Source organism: Typopeltis vanoorti, chromosome 22 (assembly GCF_054136105.1).
Source record: "Typopeltis vanoorti isolate ZY-2024b chromosome 22, IOZ_Tvanoo_1.0, whole genome shotgun sequence".
Lineage (NCBI taxonomy): Eukaryota > Metazoa > Arthropoda > Arachnida > Uropygi > Thelyphonidae > Typopeltis > Typopeltis vanoorti.
In genome coordinates, this window is record NC_143570.1 from 62,752,280 (window position 1) to 62,771,650 (window position 19,371).

At 35.9% G+C, this 19,371-nt stretch overlaps 1 protein-coding gene across 4 annotated transcripts in view; it reads left to right on the top strand.

Moving 5' to 3' along the window:
- LOC150094462 (hemocytin-like) overlaps positions 1-19,371 on the top strand; it is a 2,636,009-nt gene that overhangs the window by 285,094 nt on the left and 2,331,544 nt on the right. For all 4 annotated transcript variants that reach the window (XM_090412206.1, XM_090412207.1, XM_090412208.1 and 1 more), the window contains exon 10: positions 2,668-2,798. In XM_090412206.1, the coding sequence (XP_090268332.1) occupies positions 2,668-2,798 (131 nt within the window). The remainder of the gene's footprint in view (positions 1-2,667; positions 2,799-19,371) is intronic.

A 19,371-nucleotide genomic window follows, 5' to 3' on the forward strand; every position in this document is an offset into this window, starting at 1 on the left:
CAATGTCCTCCTTATAATTTCCAGAATTTGTTGTCTTGTCCTCACAATTTTGGCTATTTGTCCTCTGAATTTTAGATTCTTGTCCACCATAATCCCAAGATATCTTATTTCCTCCATCTCCAACAATATATCTCTGCCAAGCATAAATTCTACATTATGTCTTTGTTTCTCAAATTTTAAAGCCTTATGTTTTGCAACATTAAACTAGTATCCACACTCCCATACCCATTCACTTGATCTATTCAAGTCTTTTTGTAAGGCCACATCTGTTCTACTCCTCATAGTTCATCCCACCTTTGCATTATCTGCAAACAACTGAATATCCCCATTCAAATTTTTCCCAATATCATTAACATACAGGTTAAACAGCAATGATCCTTAAACAGACCCCTGAGGCACACCATGAGTGACTTTCCTTTTCTGTGATATTGCTCCCCCATACACAACTAGCTGATACCTATCAGATAATCAATCTCCAATTGCATTAGTCTAATATCCAACCACATTAGCTCTAGTTTGACTATCAAATTATCATGCAGTAATCTATCAAAAGCTTTAGCTAAATCTAAGTATACTACTGTGTATCCATCTCCTTCATCCAATGAAGCTGTCACCTTATTGTAATAAGTAGATTACTAAAACATGACCTCCTTTTAGCAAATCCATGCTGTTCATCAAAGATAATACCATTGTTCAACCCAATTCTGTTTCCTGGTTCTCATCAGCCAATCCAACACTTTAACCACAACGACTGACACACACACACAGATAGGCCTATAATTTGATGTTTGAGTTCTGTCAGTTCCCTTATGAAGTGGCACAATCTTGCTTTCCTTCGTTCCACTCCTTTGGAACATGACCCAGTGGAAGACTCATATTAAACAAATATGTGAAGGCAGATGCCAACTCCCTGGCAGATTCCTTCAATATAGGTGGTGATATAATTATCAAGTCTTACAGCCTTATTAACATCAAGTTTGCTCAATTCCTTTCCCATGTACTTCTTGCTCACTTACAGTCTGTCTCTCCTCATCATCAACTGCTCTCAAACTCTCCATGATATCACATTCACATTCAGAATGAAAGACCTTTATGAACTGCTCATTAAATATCTCAACTATATTCCTTTCTTTTAGTGTCACATGGTGATCAGCATTCATTTAAAAATTTTATGGAATTTATAACCGTCTTAAAAACATTTTTATTATCCCAACATTTCGATCTTCATATCAAGATTATCATCTGGAGCATACATAAATATACAAGACAAGCTGAGTTACATTATTAACTGTAAGCTAGAGAAACAATGATTTGATCACATGTTATTCTACTGCCATTTTCACTAAAGGTCATGCCAGTAGAATAACATGTGAATTGTTATTCACATGTAGAATATCATTGTTTCTCTAGCTTACAGTTAATAATGTAACTCAGCTTGTCTTGTATATTTATGTATGCTCCAGATGATGATCTTGATATGAAAATCGAAACATCGGGATAATAAAAAAAGTTTTTTTTTAACACGGTTGTAAATTCCATAAAATTTTTAAATGAATCTCAACTATATCAGCAGCAGTTGTTCTTATACCATTTTCTCCAATATCAGCCTTCCATAATCATTCTTTTTTTTTTTTTTTTGCTGGCTACATGTCCTACTCCCTAGGATTCTTTCTGGCTTCATTAGCTAACTGCTGCTCATACTGAACTTTTTGCTACCCTTACCAAGTCACCCTCCTTGCCTGTTCTTTATAATTCTCATGGAATTGATTATTACCACTCCTCTTCTGTTGCATCCATGTCTTTTTCCTCTGTATCATATGCTTAATCTCTTCATTCATTCATTTCACATTTACCTTATTTAACCAGAAAAATTTAGACATTGATTGTACTAGACAGTTCTTGAATATCATCCAACATCGATCTCCTTTCAAGCCATCTCCTCATTCCATGCTTCATCTTCAAGCTGTCTTCTGATCTCATAATCACCAGCTCTTTGTAGTTCCACATATACCCTTTCCTCACAGAGGTCTTCACACTGCTTGCAACTACCCAGGTAATCACTCACCATGTGAGTCTCACCAGTTGGTCAATCTCACCAACTGGGTGAGAGTGACCAAGTGAGAGGGTGAAATGACACTTTATTCTACACAAAGCTTTAACCACCTTACCGGCCATTATGGATCAAATATGCATCCTCATATGCTTCATATCCATCACATATTTCGATGTAATAACAATGGTATTACAATTTTAATATGCACTTCGCATCCATGATAACCTTGACGTCTATAGACATCTTGACCAGTAGTGTGGTTAAGCAAATCACTCACAGCGATACATGATCTGGTAATTTGGTCATCCAGTATACAGATTATTTTGGAAATATTGATTTATACTATATACAGAAATTTGCAGAAATGAATTAATAATATAATTTGAAGGCTGCTTTAATTTATAAATACAGTATTTCACTACTAGAATGTGGAGTGAATTTCCAACCATCTTGGAACTCTTTGAAACTTCAGTAATAGTAGTAATAAGAAACTTGTAGGGTTAACATTTCACATAAGCAATTTTTTTTTAGTTTGATGTCTGCTATATTAATTCTACAAGTACATTCTGTTTTTTTTTTTTTTTTTTTTTTTTTTTTTTTTTTTTATTTTTTAGAGCTTTGTCCAGATAGCATTATTGAGAATTTTCACTGTAGTTATGAAACTCTTCAGAAAAAAGAAGTAACTGATGAAGCATATAGAATATGTCAGGTATTATGGCATCCTCGATCCAGCTACTGCCATAATGTAAGTGAATGAAAATTTTCATCCACAGTGATTATAATTATAAACATCACTTTTACATATATATTTCAAATTTTTTCTGTCATTAATAACAAAGTTCACTCTGTTTATTACTATCTACTTAAGTAGTTCTTTCAAGTGAGAGCTAAATCTGTTTGCTGACAGTTATGATTGTAAACGTTGAGAGAATTCTCCAGTTTCTGAGAATATCATGGTCAAAAGTGACTGAAATATATTATTATTATTATTACCGTAAGACCCCATGGAGACAGACTCATCTGGAGGTCCTTTTGTTATACATCTCATTATACTGTGCCTTAAACACACTCAAATTCTCTGTAGACACTTCTCTCTCAGGCAAGGCATTACAATCATTCACAACTCTTCATGCAAAGAACCTGCTTCTCACACCCTCTTTATACAGTTTCCAGGGATGAACTCTGGTTCTCCCCTGATCTCCCACCATTTTCTGTAAAGCCTCTTTAACACTGATCCTCTAAAAATCCCTTACTAAATTGTAGATCTCTATTATATCACCCCTCTTTCTCCTATTTACTAGACTGTAAATTGCATCTTCTCAACCTTTCCTCATATTTGACATTTCAGAAATCAGAAACTACTTTACTCAGTCACTTCTGGACTCTTTCCATCATCTCTTCATCCTTTTGAAAACCAGGTGACCAAATCTGTGCACAGAGTAGTTCATGTGTGGCCTAATCAGAGCCTTATGCAATGGAACAAGAATCTCCTTACCTCTACAAGCGAGTGTCCTCTGCATCATTCCCAGAATTAGTTGTGTTGTCCTCACAATTTTGCAATGTATCCTCTAAATTTTAGATCCTTATCTAACATAATCCCAGGATCTCTTATTTCCTCCATATCTAACAATATATCCCCACTAAGCATAAATTCTACATTCCATCTTCGTTTCCAAATTTTAAAACCTTACATTTTGCAAACATTGAACTGGCACCCTATTCCTGAGCCCATTCACTCAATATATTCAAGTCTTCTTGTAATACCACAACATATTCTCTGCTCTTTATAGTTCATCCCAACTTTGCATCATCTGCAAACAACTGAATATCCTTCAAAATCTTCACAAATATCATTAACATACAGGTTAAACAGCAATGTCCCTAAAACAGACCCCTGAGGGAGGCACACCACTAGTGATTTTTTTCCCTTTCAGGATATTGCTGCTCCATACACAACTTGCTGATTATTGCCAGATAGCCAGTCTCTGATTCAATGCACTAATCTAATATCCAACTACATCCACTCTAGTTTGACTATACACTTATCATGTGATGATCTATCAAAAGCCTTTGTAAAATCTAAGTATATTACTGTGTATCCCTCTCCTCTTTCCAATGAAGCCATCAACTTATTGTAATAAGTAAGTAGCTTACTAAAACATGATCTCCCTTTAGCAAATCCAAGCTGCTCATCAAAGATAATATCATTGTTGTCAATCCAGTTCTGGATCCTGGTTCTCACCAGCCTCTCCAACACCTTAGCCACAACATCTGACGCATAGACATGCATATAATTTGATGCTTGAGTTTTGTTGCCTCCTTTATGAAGTAGCACCATCTTTCTCTCCTTCCACTCCTTTCGAACTAGATCCAGTACAAGACTCATATTAAAAAAACATGTCAACGCAGATGCCAACTCGCTGGCACATTCCTTCAAAATACGTGGTGATATATTATGAAATCCCACAGCCTTATTAATATCAAGTTTGCCCGATTCCTCCATATACCTCTTGCTCACTTTCAGTCAGTCTCTCCTCCTCATCATCAACTGCTCTCAAACTCTCCATGATGTTACATTCACAAAAATGAAAGAAGTGTATGAATGCTCATTTAGTATCTCCACTATATATTCTACACAGTTGTTCTTATACCATTTTCTCCAATCAATGTCATCCTTCCATAATCATTTTTTTTTAGCTAGCTACATATCGAAAGAACTCCTAGGATTCTTTTTAGCTTCATTAGCTAACTGTTGCTCATACTTCACTTTTGATATCCTTACCAACCAAGTTACCCTCCTTGCACTGTTCTTTGTATTCCTCATGGAATTGTTTACTAAGACTCCTATTATACTGCCTCCATAATGCCTTTTTCTTCTGTATCGCATGCTTAATTTTTTCATTCGTCTATTTCATAGCTACCTTATTTAACCTTCTGACCTTTGGATTGCATTTAGACATTGCTTCTACAGATAGTTCTTGAATATCCCCCATGCTGCATTGATATCTTTTCCAGCTAATTCTTTGCTAGTGTAGCATTCTATGCTACACTTTCAAGCTGTCTCCTGAGCTCCTCATCATCACCATCCTTGTAGTTCCACATATACTTTTTCCTCACATTGCTGGCAACCACCCAGGTAATCACTTTCTGATCAATCTCACCAACTGGAGGGTGATTTGACACCTTATTTCTAATTACATCCTCTAATGAGATGATCAAATCTAAGACCTTCAATTATCTTGTGCCCTCTGTTACATACTGTCTGAGGTAGTTTTCCTTCAAAAACTGAAACTCATTTTCTTTACTTCCAGTTGCTATCTCATCATCCCAGTCTATATTACCATAATTAAAATTGCCCATAATGATCATCCTTTTCGTATTTGCTTTTATTAAATTATTTATTATTATTAAATTTATTATTATTATTAAATTTATTATTATTATTAAAATTATTAAATTATATTAAAAATGCTAGGAACAATAGTAATAGAAATGAAGTGGAAGAACATTATAGAGTTGATGAAAATGAAGAGTGAAACAGAGCATGTCTGGGAAAAAAAAAGCAACTTATTGATGCAAATTAGAGAGATATGTTAGTAAGATGAAAAAAAGTGTCAAAGAATGAGTGTGTTATATTATATGGATTTTCATAATTAGATGTGTGATGAAATAACAGGTAAATAAAATAAAATTGAAGCTTTGAATGAAAGGCAAGAATGAGCATCAAATTTAGCAGCAGTTGTATGCACAGGTGACTTGGAAAGTGAAAAAAATTAAGAAAGGGTTTCAGGAAGTTGTTTTAGGAAGTAAAGAATAACAGCATTATTAGGAAAGTGGTCAGCATGTCATGCAAATAGAATAATAGTTCAGAAGAGCAGAGCAGAGATAAAGTGATAATGAAATGCAAAATGGCTGGCTTAGTTGTGTGAGGGAAAATGTGTTTGTGATTGTGTGGATTTGAACTGAAGTTTAGAATTGTTTTAATGCAGATAGATCATATTTAAATTGATTTGGTTGGACATTTGAAGCAAACAGCTATTTTGAATCACAGAACCAAGATAAAGTGAATGTGATTAAGAATCACTGAAGGAGAGAGAGAGATTGTAAAGCAGACTGTAGAAAGGACAGTTGAAGAGAACTACAAGGGTGAAAAAGTGGTCGACAAGCCAGACATATGGACTGTCAAAAGAGTGACAAGAGTAGAAATGAAAATCAGAGTAAGCAATAGAAAAATGAGAGTGGAGAGAGAGAGAGAGAGAGAGAGAGGTGTATTATAGCATCTAGAGTGGAGAGGTAAGGTATGATATTACTGGGATGACTTCAGAGAAAGTGTGATGGTTATGTTTGTGTATGAATGCCAAAAATATCAGTAATAAAGAACTGGGGTTGTGTCATTGATGGCCTAGTATGCTGAAAAATAACTGATAGAAGTAAAATGTAATTGATTGAGGATGTTCTATTAGCAGCAATAGAAATGGAAGAATATAGAATCTTCGGCAGAATGGGAAGGAGGAAAGACAAGAGGAGGAAAGCATGGTTAATGATAGCAGAGGAACTGTATTTACTAAGAGTATAAGTGGAAAACAATAACTGTAGTAGCAGATGTGATGGTTTTGAGGCTTTTTAATGTGAGGCTGAATTATGACAACATCCTAATAGGATGTTGTCATTGAATGTAGAAGCTGCTGATTATGAAATTTTTAGGCATATTAATTGATTGTGGAGATATAAAAGAAAGGAGGTTTTCTTTTATATATCCAGATCTGAATGGGAAATTTTATTTATAGTTTTAGACTGGAAGGCAGAGATGCTGTATGGCAGTGGTGTTCAACCTTTTTTACTACGCGAGCTACTTTTCTATAAAAGGTTTTTCGGCAATCTACTCTCTTATATATAAGTTATTTGGCGATCTACTCTCTTATATAGATCACGTTCCCCCAACCTGATATCTGATTACACAAAAATAAACAACTAAAAAAAATACACAACTAAAAACTTTATTTGTGTATTTAAAAATTTATTTATCACTTTTAATTATTTTAATACAACAAATATTTTAACACAACAACAAAAAAAATATATATATATTGGAATAAAATATTTATTTCTCTATTTTGGGAAACCAAAGTTAGAAAAAACAACAGATTGATTACAAACTCACAAGTTACAGGAAATGCTGGTTGATTAAAAAAAAAAAAAAAGTTCATGTGAAATTTGGCATTGTTTGGACCTCGCAATATTTTCATAGTCAAGTTGATATGAAAAAGTTGCCAATCGCAGACAATCATCCAAATGATCATTTGTAATTTGGTTTCTTAATTGATTTTTATGACGGTCATATTTGAAAAAGTGGATTCTGACAAGTATGTTGATTAGAAACATGACAGAATTTTTCACGCGATATCAGTTAATATTGGGAATTTTTCATTTGCATACTTCCAAATGACTTCCTTGTTTATTGATTTTAAATGTAAACTATTGTGAATGTTTATTATCTCAAGTTCTACTTCAGCTTGGTTTATATCAAATAGTCCACTAATTTTATTTGAAATTTCTGTGATGTTCAAGTTTTCTTGAAATGGATTAGTGATGAAAGATACAATCATTTCAGTTTTATTAAAATCTTTAAATCTTGAATTTATTTCTTCCTCAACTAATTTTATTTCACAAATAAATTCTTTTAAATCATAGCAAAGCATTTCTTGATTTTGTTCAAAAAATTTTAATAAATATTCCCTAAATTCTAAATTCTATGTCTAAATTCGCAGTCATTTATATTTACTTTAATAAAAGTAAGTATTTTTGGAAAGTTTTTATTGAACTTAACATGTCAATTAAATTTTTATCTCTGCCTTGTAACTCTAAATTTAAATTGCTTAATTTCGTACAGAAATCTACTAAAAATGATAAGTGTAACAACCATCTTTTATCACTCAATTGTGGATAAATATCTCCTTTTTCATCAAGAAAATTTTTTATATCGTTAATTAATACAAGAAATCTTTCTAAAAATTGACTTCTGCTGAGCCAGCGAACATTATTGTACAACAGAAGTTCCCTATCATCATCTGCCTGTAATTTAAATAACCGCTATTGCAGGGCTTTTCCTCTAACAGAATTTACAATTTTAAATGTAATATCCAAAATATCTTTTGTGTTTAATCTTTTACTACACAGTACTTGTTGGTGAATAATACAGTGGTACGTTAAAAAATCTGGATATTTGTCATCACTTTTACATAATGAAATGAAGAGCCTGATTTATCACCTATCATTGCAGGAGCACCATCAGTAGTAATAGACATAAGTTTAAAAAGCGGAAGTTCGTGTTGTTTAACAAATTCATCAAATGCCGAAAAAAATATCTTCTCCCCTAGTCCTTCCCAATAATGGTATAATTTTCAAAAGTTCTTCTTTACTTGAAATACCATGCGAATAAATACCATTAACTGAGCAATATCAGATTTCAAGCAATATCGTTTGATTCATCAAATTGTAATGAAAATGCAACACACTGGTGAATGTCTGACATTAACCTGGCCTGGAAACTTTTCTCCGGCAATTGAAACTCTTCCTTTTGGCAATTTGAAACCTTATCTGCAGCCTAGAAGTAGTCTCTCTCTAGTGATGTCTCGAACCAAAAAGCTCCTTTCTGGAAGTGGGAAACTCCTCTCTCAAGCAACGTGGATCCAGGTAGTCTCTCTGATGGCTTCTCTGGACCAGGCATCCTCCTCTCTGACAGCAATTCTGGAACCAGGACCTCTTCTGCTTGCTTCAGTCCTTTTTTATTAGGCCTTCTCTGAGACATCGCATGAAGTTTGACAACCCCCAAAGAATTGGTATGAGTCTTTCATCTTAAGTTTCAAGTTTGGCATGCCTTTTGTTCTCCTCCGCTTTCTTTTGATTGTAAGTTGACGGCCATTGGAAAGTTGTTTGAACTCTTTCTGACTGACTTCGGAGATGCTTACACTTAAAGCCTGCAAGCCTTTCTCATACATACAAGTTTCGATAACAATCTTTCTAATGCCGCCATGTACAGATTCGGCAACAAAAACATTGCCTTTGTTTTTAACACTCTAACATATTCTAAAACATAATAAAATGCTAAAATGCTAATATGGTTCTGCCTAATAACGCATCTCATGATGCATTGGCTGTCATGCAGAATAATCAGAGCCGTGTTCAGGGCTTAGGCAGAGGGTCCTGTTCGAGAAGTATATTACATTCTCCATCAAAAGTCAGTGATACTGTGAATGAGCAACACGGAAAGTGTAAGATTAATCTTAGAAAGGAATTTTATATAGGCACATGGAATGACCGTGGTCTACAGATGGGTACTCTTGAGATTGTCTGTAAAGAGATGGATAGGTATTAAATTGACATCCTGGGAATTACAGAGACCAGATGGAATGGAGAAGGTCACTTGAAAAGACAGGACAGTAAGCTAGTTATTTACTCAGGTGGTGACTCAAAACATCATGGGGTAGCTGTGATACTGAAGACAGCTCAGGCAAGAAGCCTTCTTGGTTATAACCCCATTAATGACAGGATACTCTCTATTAGACCTAAGGCTCAGCTTACTGATGTATCAATTGTGGTAGTTTATGCACCCCACACGGATAGGCCTGAAGAAGAGAGTGAGGAATTCTATGAAAACTTACAAACTGTTTTGGACCACCTATCAAGGAGAGACATACTGTACATCTTAGGGGACTTAAATGCAAAAGTGGGAAAGAGTATGAGAGTCAGGCTGGAGTGTGGCATGTTTGGTCTGGGTGTATGTAACCCAGACTTTCACCCATGGAGAAAAACTGTTGGAATTTGTCCATGCTAACAGATTAGTTATTACCAATACCTGCTTCCAGAAACATCCATGACAGACGCATACTTGGACATCTAACATTGATAGGTCAAGGCACCAGATTGATTACATCTTGGCTCTCCAGCGGTGGAAGACAAGCATCTCTGATGTGCATACTTGTCCTGGAGCAGATTGTGGTACAGACTATCAGCTAGTAAGAGCCAAAGTAAGACTAAGACTCTGAAAACTTCCAGGTCAGGCCCATCCCACTAGACTGGATGTTAGCATAATTCTTAGTGGATTCACAGAAGAAACACCAACCTCTCTTCTGGTGAGTTCTCCTCATTGGATGACCAATGAGGAGAACTCACCAGAAATGCTTTGGGAAGGAGTCAAGGTGATAATACAGGATACAGCGAAGAAGTATCTCAGCCCAATAAGAAGACCAAGAGACCCATGGATATCAGATTCAACATGGGAACTAATCAAAAGAAGGTGATTGGAAAAACAAAGAGACACAGGGACTGAAGAATACAAGGGATTACACAGAGAAGTCAGAAGAGCCATCAAGCAGGACAAGGAAAAGTTCTATACTAACAAATGCAAAGAAATAGAGTTCCAGATGAGAAGGCACAATTATAAAAGGATGTTTCATTTAGTTCGTCACTTAAAGCACAAGCTTAAGCCTAAATTGAATGTCATCAAAGACAGGAATGGATCATTACTAACAGAAGAGTTGGAAATCAAAAACAGATGGAAAGAATGCTGTGAGGAACTGTACAGCAGAGTAGATGAAGAAAATGTGGAGCCCTCCCTCCAGGAAAATTTTGATTTTGATTTGGAACCTCCTCCACTTAGGCATGAAGTTGAAAGAGCAGTTAAGCAGCTCAACAGCAATACGGCCCCAGGTGCAGATGAAATCCCAGCAGAGTTAATTAAGGCCACAGGGGACAGAGGGATAAGAGTGTTTCATAGATTGATTACAAGGATATGGGAGATAGGATCATGGCCTAGAGACTGGAAGAAGTCAGTTTTCATACCACTACATAAGAAAGGTGATACGAAGGTATGCAAGAATTATAGAACTATTAGTTTGATATCTCATGCAAGCAAAATTTTATTGAAGATCATGCTAAATAGGACTGGGGCCAAAGTTGAGGCAGAGATGCCCCAGGAACAAGCTGGTTTTAGGAAAGGTAAGGGCACCAGAGATCAGATCCTTTTCCTTAGACAGATCATAGAAAAATATAAAGCATTCAGACTCCCTCTGGTAATGTGTTTCTTAGACTACTCTAAAGCTTTTGACTGTATTGAGCATGTGGAACTGTGGGAAGTAATGAAAAGAATGGATTTTCCTCAATACACTATCAGGCTGATAGCCAACTTGTATAAAGATCAACAAGCCATGGTAAAAACAGGTGTTGGATTGACTGACTGGCTGGCTTCAAGTTGGCAAAGGAGTTAGGCAAGGATGTTTACTTTCCCCTCACTTGTTTAGTATATATGCAGAGGACATCATGCGTGAAGCATTGGATGAGCTCAGGACAGGAATTAGGATAGGAGGTAGATTGATCAGTAATCTGAGGTATGCTGATGATACAGTACTCCTTTGTAATGACATGGAGGAACTAGGACTAATTCTTGACAAAGTTAACAAGATCAGTAATAACAGAGGACTTCAACTCAATCCTAGTGAGACAAAGATTATGGTTCTCAAATGAAATACAAACAGAGAAGCTCTTGAGAAACAAGTGTACCTTAATGGAGAAAGAATTGAGGAAGTCAGCAAGTTTGAGTACCAGGGATCCATTATTAATGTGAAGAATTGCTGTTCAGAAGACATCAGAAAAAGATTAGAAATGGCTAAAACAACAGTCAGCGACCTGTCTAAAATCTGGAAGGATGAATCTATCTCCATGGAAACAAAGTTGAGGATTTTGGATGCAGTTGCTTTTCCAACAGCGACTTATGGATGTGAGACTTGGAACCTAAAGAAGTCAGATAAGAAATGGATATCTGCTTTTGAGATGTGGTGTTAAAGAAGGCTGTTGAGGATATCATATACTGAAAGGCATGCAAATAAATGGGTGTTAGAAAAGATCAGCAGAACTTTAAGGCTTCTTAAGGATATTGACAGAAGAAAGTTAAAATATTTTGGACACATAGAAAGGATGAAAGATCAGTAGTAGTAGTAACATATTCTTATTAAAACAGTATATACAGTTAGCTTCAAAAGAGTTATTTACAAAAACATCTAATACAAACTATACCGAGACAAACAAAGTTTATTTTTTTACAATATTCACATGGGACTTAACCTAAGTAAAAAATTGATGTAATGTGCTTTGGAATATTTAATATTTAAGCTACAATTGAGTTTTTATACTTTGCTTATAATCATATTCACTCGGCTCGCTGTTTGACTTCCACTGATCCAAATTAATTCATTTACCCGGACTTATAAGAAAATGACTGATTTGACAATTTTAATGAAAAATAAATAAACAATAGCAATACACTTAAAGCGAATTAAAAATAATACAAAATAATGATGAATAAAATATTATGTTTTCAGTTTTAATTAAATTTGTAAGTAAGGAGGAATACACAAGAGATCAACCAAAAATTGCTCCATGATCGACCGGTTGATCACAATTGACAGGTTTAACACCTCTGCTGTATGGGAACAAAGTAAGTGAATTTGCTGAGTAAGGGATAATCACTTTAGTAGCATGTGATGGTACTATGCAACATGTAATTTTTAGTGTTAGATTTGATGACATACTCAGGATTGTTATTATTAACATAATTAAAATTGTTATTATTATTAACATAACATACCTTCATGGAGTTAGGTTCATCGTGGGAGGTGCACACTATTGCACACAATGCTCATCCTGCCGTGCCTTAAACTGATTCCATGTGCCTATATTCACAACACACTAAGGCAATGCATTGCTCGTGCCAACCACTCCCCATGAAAAGAAAATGCTCTTCACTCCTCTGCTCACACCCTCCTTATACAATTTCCAGGGATAGCCTCGTTTGTTCAACTCCCATCTCGCTTTCTATGAAAAGTCTCTTCCATATCAACTTGATAACAATCCTTAACTTGCTCATGTCTCAAGCATATCACCCCCTTCCTCCTCCTATTCATGAGGCTTTTGCAATTTACATTCTCTCAATCTATCCCATCATACTGCTCATTCACCACTAATCACTTTTGTGAATCTTCTGTGGATCATTCCTCATCACCACGAAATCCTGTTGACCAAATCCGTGCACAATAATCCATAAGAGGCCTTATACAATGGCATCATAATCTCTTAGTGCATGTCGAGGCCCTCTGCATAACTGTCATTATCCAATGTGACTTCTACACAAGTTTTGCAATGTGGCAGACTGAGTTTCAGGTTCCTTGTCCACCAGTCCCAGATCTCTTATCATCTCTACCTCCTTTAAAGTTTCTCCACCAAATGTATACTTTGTGTCCTATTGATGTTATCAAATTCCAAAACTTACACTTTGCAACATTAGATTACTGTTCCACATTCCTGTCCAGTCATGCAATATATTCAAGTCCTCCTGTAAAGCCACTTGATTTCACATTGGTCTCTCCAATTTTGCATCATCTGCAAACAGCTGCATATCACTAGTTATACCCATCCCAATTTTATTAATATACAATTTGAACAACAGTGGTCTGAAACTGACCTCTGCCATACATCACTAGTGACCGTCCTCATTCGGGATACTGCACCGCCATATACAACTTTCTGATGCCTATATGATAGGCAGTCACCGATCCAACTGAGATGTTTGTTATCCAGTACCATCCATTTCAGTTTATTTAACAGTTTGTCTGTTAAATAAACTGGCAGTCTATGAAATGCTTTTGTGAAATCTAAGTATACCACTGTATAGCATCTCCCTTGTCCAAGGTATTTGTCACCTTGTTATAGTACATAAGTAAGTTAGTAAAACATTATCTTCGTTTAACAAACCCATGCTGATAACTACAGAAAATACTATTGTTATCAACCCATTTCTGTATCTGCTTCTCACCAATCTCTCTAGTACATTCACCAGAACTCCAGATATACAGATTAGCCTATAATTTGTATCCACAGCCTTATCACCATCTTTATGCAGTGGAGCAATTTTTCCTTCTTTCCACTGCCTTAGAACTTCTGCTGTTGTAAGACTTTTATTAAACAGGCATGTTAATGCTACTGCCAGTTCCCTGGAACATTCCCTTAAGATGCATTGTGATATGTCATCAAATCATATTGCCTTATTGACATCAAGTTTATTTATTTCCTCAAATACCTCCTGTTCACTCACAATTAAGCTATCCTTTCCTATGTCCTCTACACTTAAGTTCCTCATGATTCCAACCTGATGAGGATGAAAAACCCTTATAAATTGATCACTGAATACCTCATCAATGTCTTCTGCAGCAGTTACCATTTTACCATTTTCATCCATTACATTATCTTACCATAATCATCCTTCCCTCTACTTGCTGCATATCTAAAAAACTCTCTAGGGTTTTTCTTCACCTGATTTGTGAATTTCTGCTCATACTGCACTTTTGTAGTCCTTATTAACTGGGTCACTCTCTCCTGGATTGTTCTTTATACCCTTCATGTAACTAATTATTACCATTATTACTCTTGAACTGCCTCCAAAGTGCCTTCTTCCAGATTTCATGCTTAAGCCCCTCATTCATCCATTTTACACTTACCTTATTCAGCATTTTGATCTTCGGAATACATTCACACATTGATGCTATTATATATTTCTTTATCACTTTCCAAGCAACGTTTATTTCCTTGCCACTGAATTCCTCATTCCACGTTATAGCTTCAGCTGTCTCCTTAGCTTGTCATGATCACTAGCCTTGTAACTTTACATATATCTTTTCTCACACAAATCTGCTTATGGGTAGCCACAGCCCAGGTGATTATTTCATGATCACTCTTGACAACTGGAGAGAAGTGCAAAAGCCCACTGACAATTACATCCCTTGATAAAATGATCAGATCTAAAACTCTCAAACCTTGCATGCCCTCCTTTACATGTTACCTGAGGTAATCTCTCAAGAACTCGAGATTTCATTATTCCCAAATTCCATCTCTTCACTCCAATCTGTCCACCATAATTAAAATTGTCTATAATAATTACACTTCCTTTGTTCACTGATCCAAGTTTTTTATGCATTTCTTCATCACCACACTCTACATAGCTTTTTCTATAGCAAAATCCAACTAAATATGTCTTCTGTTACCTGCACTTTACAAGTGGAGGTTGACAGGAAGTCAACCTCGTACACCATACTGCCTCATAACCATTGCCACAATTTCTGTCTTTCGTGTCTACCTTATGTGACATAATTGTCCTGCTATCATCAACAGCACTCTCCCTTCCTTCTTGTCCTTTCTATCCTCATGAAAAATATCATTTCCTTCCATTTCTATTCCGATCAGGTTATCATATTCATTCAATTCGACCATGTTTGACTTATTCCAATGATTTGGGGGAGAATAAACTCAATCAGTGAAATCATTTCATCTCTCTTATATCTGATACTTCTGGCATTTGTAAATAAACAGAGCAGTTCATTTTTAGGTCTATAAACAGTCCTATCCAAGTCACTTTTTGGTTGTGATTTCCCCGTGGCAAAGGAAAGATAGGAAACGAAACCTTTTGCTTTTTTCCCGCTTTTGGCAATGTGCTCAGCAAGAAAGGGATCAAATTCACTAATTAACTCTAGACACATCATTACATTTCCATTATGCACAGAACCGAAAATGTCATCCTTTCCCCTCAAAGCAAGTCCTCTACTGGCCAATGTTTATACAACTGCAGCTACTTGTTTTAACACCACCTTCCAGTACTTAATATTTTCTTCCAGTTGCTGAGTTATTTGTAAGTCAATTCTCCCTGCAAGATTTGCTTTTTGTTTCAGAGCTATCAGACAGTTCGTATGACTAGTTGCTTTCTCTTGTTGACTCACTAGTGCTTCTGCATTTTTCTAGTCATTAAATCCACTGACAAAGTGACTATCGTCAGCTCCCCCTCCACCAAAAAGGCGACAAGGCGCACAGATCTTTCCAGTACTAGGAGGGTAAGCAAGAAAATCTCTTATTATTTTTTTCCATTAATCAGATTCCTCTCAATGGGTTTCTTAGAAACATGTCTTACTTTGTAAGGACTCTTTGTGATTTTGAAAGATCACTGTCCAAATTTTTTGGAAACCCGTTAACTGCATATACTCGCATGTTACGTCATTTAGAATCCACTCAGCTGGGTCATTACTCACTATCACCTGTGCTGCCAAATTGTTGGGATTTGTTGTAGGCACATCATTTGAAATAGATTAAATTTCCATCTCCTCAACCACTTCTTGTTCTTTTTCCAAATCACAATTACTATTAGCAGATAACAACACAAACAAAATGTCCAGTTTTCTTGTCTTTGATACTACTTCATTAATTTTCACTTCCTTTTCTTTTCTCCTCTTCTTATATTCACTACCACTACTACTACCGTCGCTTTCTACTATCACTCATGTTTTAAAATTAAAATAGTAATTTGAAACACACAGGAAGTATCAGAATGATTTACACAATTTATAACTTTTTAAAAGCAAAACAATAAAACAGTATTACCTCCACTCTGATGACAACATATGACAAGGGCACTGAAAACTAAATATAATTTCAGATTTAGCACGTCTTAACTGCCACAAAGATATCAGGATACTGAACTAAAGAGTTGAAGGAAGGGCAACAATTAACAATTTTAATTTAAATTCGAAATAATAAGGAAGGAAAAGTTGTTACAGTTAGTAAGAATAATGCCGACACAAAATTAATTAGCATCAATCTCTCTCTCGACCGCAATCCCTATTGCCTTTGTGTCAAGTTACCGACAACAATACAGTAGCTTTCCGTGCACATGTCTCGGTCTGTATAGTTATGCAGAGTCTGATTACATGCCAATATGATTGCAGACTAAACTTACAATAAGGAAAAGAAAAATATTTCTCTACTTGTGAGTAGATGTGGCATATAAGGAACATGTTATAATTACAAAAATGAGAGCTTAGAAATTTCTGCCGCCCCTCAAAATTTGCTGCTCTAGGCCTGGGTGTGCCCAGTGGCGTATTTATACCTAAATACGCCACTGGGCACACATGTTTAACATGAGTCTTGCAACAAGTTATGTACAAAAGGAATGGTGAAGAAATTGTTCTCCCTGGCAAAATGGGTGGGATAAAGCTGAGGTTACAAATTATAGTCCAATCTGTGTATCTGGAGTTGTTAAGATGTGAGAGAAGTTAATGAAGATCAGGATGCAGAAATGGGTTGATAATAATATTAATCTTTATGATAGTCAGCATGTGTTAGTGGGAAGTCTTGTTTCTGCAATCTGCTTACATATGAGTATTACAAGAAAGTGATGCATTCACATGATAAAGGAGATTATATACAGTGGTGTTCTTGGATTTTTCAAAGGTGTTTGATAGACTACTGCATGACAATCTAGTAACTAAATTGAAACAGATTGGAGTCTATAAGACTAGTACGTTGGTTATTGAACAAGGATCAGCAGGTTGTGTGTATGGAGGAATGGTATACCAAAAGGGACAGGTCACTAGTGGAGTGTCACAGGTATCTGTTTTGGGACCATTATTATTTTAACTTATGCATTGATATCATTGGGACTGGCTTGACTGGAGATGTGCAGCTGTTTGCTGATGCTGCAAATTTGGGAAGAGCTATGAGAAGTATAGGAGATGTTGCTGCCTTTCAGGAGGATCTGACTTGACTATGTGAGTGGTCAAATGAGTGGTGCCATCAGTTTAATGTAGCAGAGTGCAAGGTTTTGAAATTTGGTAAGCAAGATTGAGATGCAGACGGGATACAATTAATGGAGAAATTTTGAAGATTGTGGAGGAGATGTGAGATCTGGGAATGATGGCAGATAGAGACTTGAAATTTAGGGGGTCACATTGCCAAGATTGTAAGAGCATCCCAGTGGATTATGGTAGTAGTAATAAGGAGGATGTTGACATCTGGACCATATGGACTTCTGTGGACAAATTTTGTCACCTAGTTTTATTGGGTATGATATGTTGGAGAGGGTCTGGAGAAGGTTTATTAAGTTAATAAATTCAGTTTAATTCTTTTTCTGATATTTTATTTCTACTTAATCAGTGTTTGAATAATTTAAGTTCCTCATTATGATTATTCATTTTGCACTCATCAACTTTATTTTGGTAATGCATTTCTTAATCACTAGTAACTGTTCCACTACATCTCTAACAACACTACACTATGTATTCAGTCTTGTTACACTTCACCTCACACCAGATGATCAAACTAACTGCCATAAAAGAAAAAACTGTTGCTAGTATTAAAGTAATTATTCTGAATGCCAACTGGATTGAAATTTCCAATATCATTAGCAGCAATTTGTATATTTGTTCTATTTGTTCTTTTTTCTTATTTACTTCCTTTCTCCATTTTGTTGGTATTTCTATTTTGAAAACTAAGTAATGATTTGAAAAAAATTCATTTTCTCTGTAAACATATGCATCTCTTACATGCAGCTAGTTTCTGATTAGTAATTATTATTATCATCATTATCTGACCTCCGTGGAGTCAGAGATTCATCGTGGGAAATGCACACTATCATACACAAAGCTAATTCAATTGTGCCTTAAACTACTTCAATGTATCTGCATTCACAACACACTCAGGCAATGCAATCTACTCACAAATCACTCTTCACGCAAAGAACCATCTCCTCATCCCTCTGCTCACATCCTCTTTATAGTTTCCAGGAATGGCCTATTGTTATACCCAACTATCCCATTCTATGAAAAATCTCTTCCATGTTAACCTGATAACAATCCCTGACTAGCTTATATGGCTCAAACATTCCCCTCTTCTTCTTCCTATTCATGAGGCTTTGCAGCTTATATTCTCTCAACCTGTCCTCACATTCCAAAGACCACTTGATTTGTGAATCGTCTCTAGACCATTTCTAACATGAAAACATAATGAAACCCAATGACCAAATCTCTGCACAATGTCTTTGCAACTTGTGCAATGTGGCTTATGAATTTCAGGTCCTTATCCACCACCACCACTCCCAGATCTCTCATCTTCTCTATCTCCTTTAAAGTTTCCATACCAAGTGTATACTTTGCATCCTATTGTTGCTGACCAAATTTCAAAATCTTACACTGATGGTTCCACTTACCTGCCCATTCATGCAATATATTCAAGTCCTCCTGTAAGGCTATAACATGCACTTGACTCTGTATTTGTCTCCCCAATTTTGCATCGTCTGCAAACAGTTAATTGAACAACAATGCCCAAAACTCACCCCTGCAGTACACCATTAGTTACCTTCCTCTTTCTCAGTACTGCACCTCCATATGCAACTTTCTGATACTTATCTGACAGCCAGTCACTGATCCAAATCAGAGATCTTTTATCCA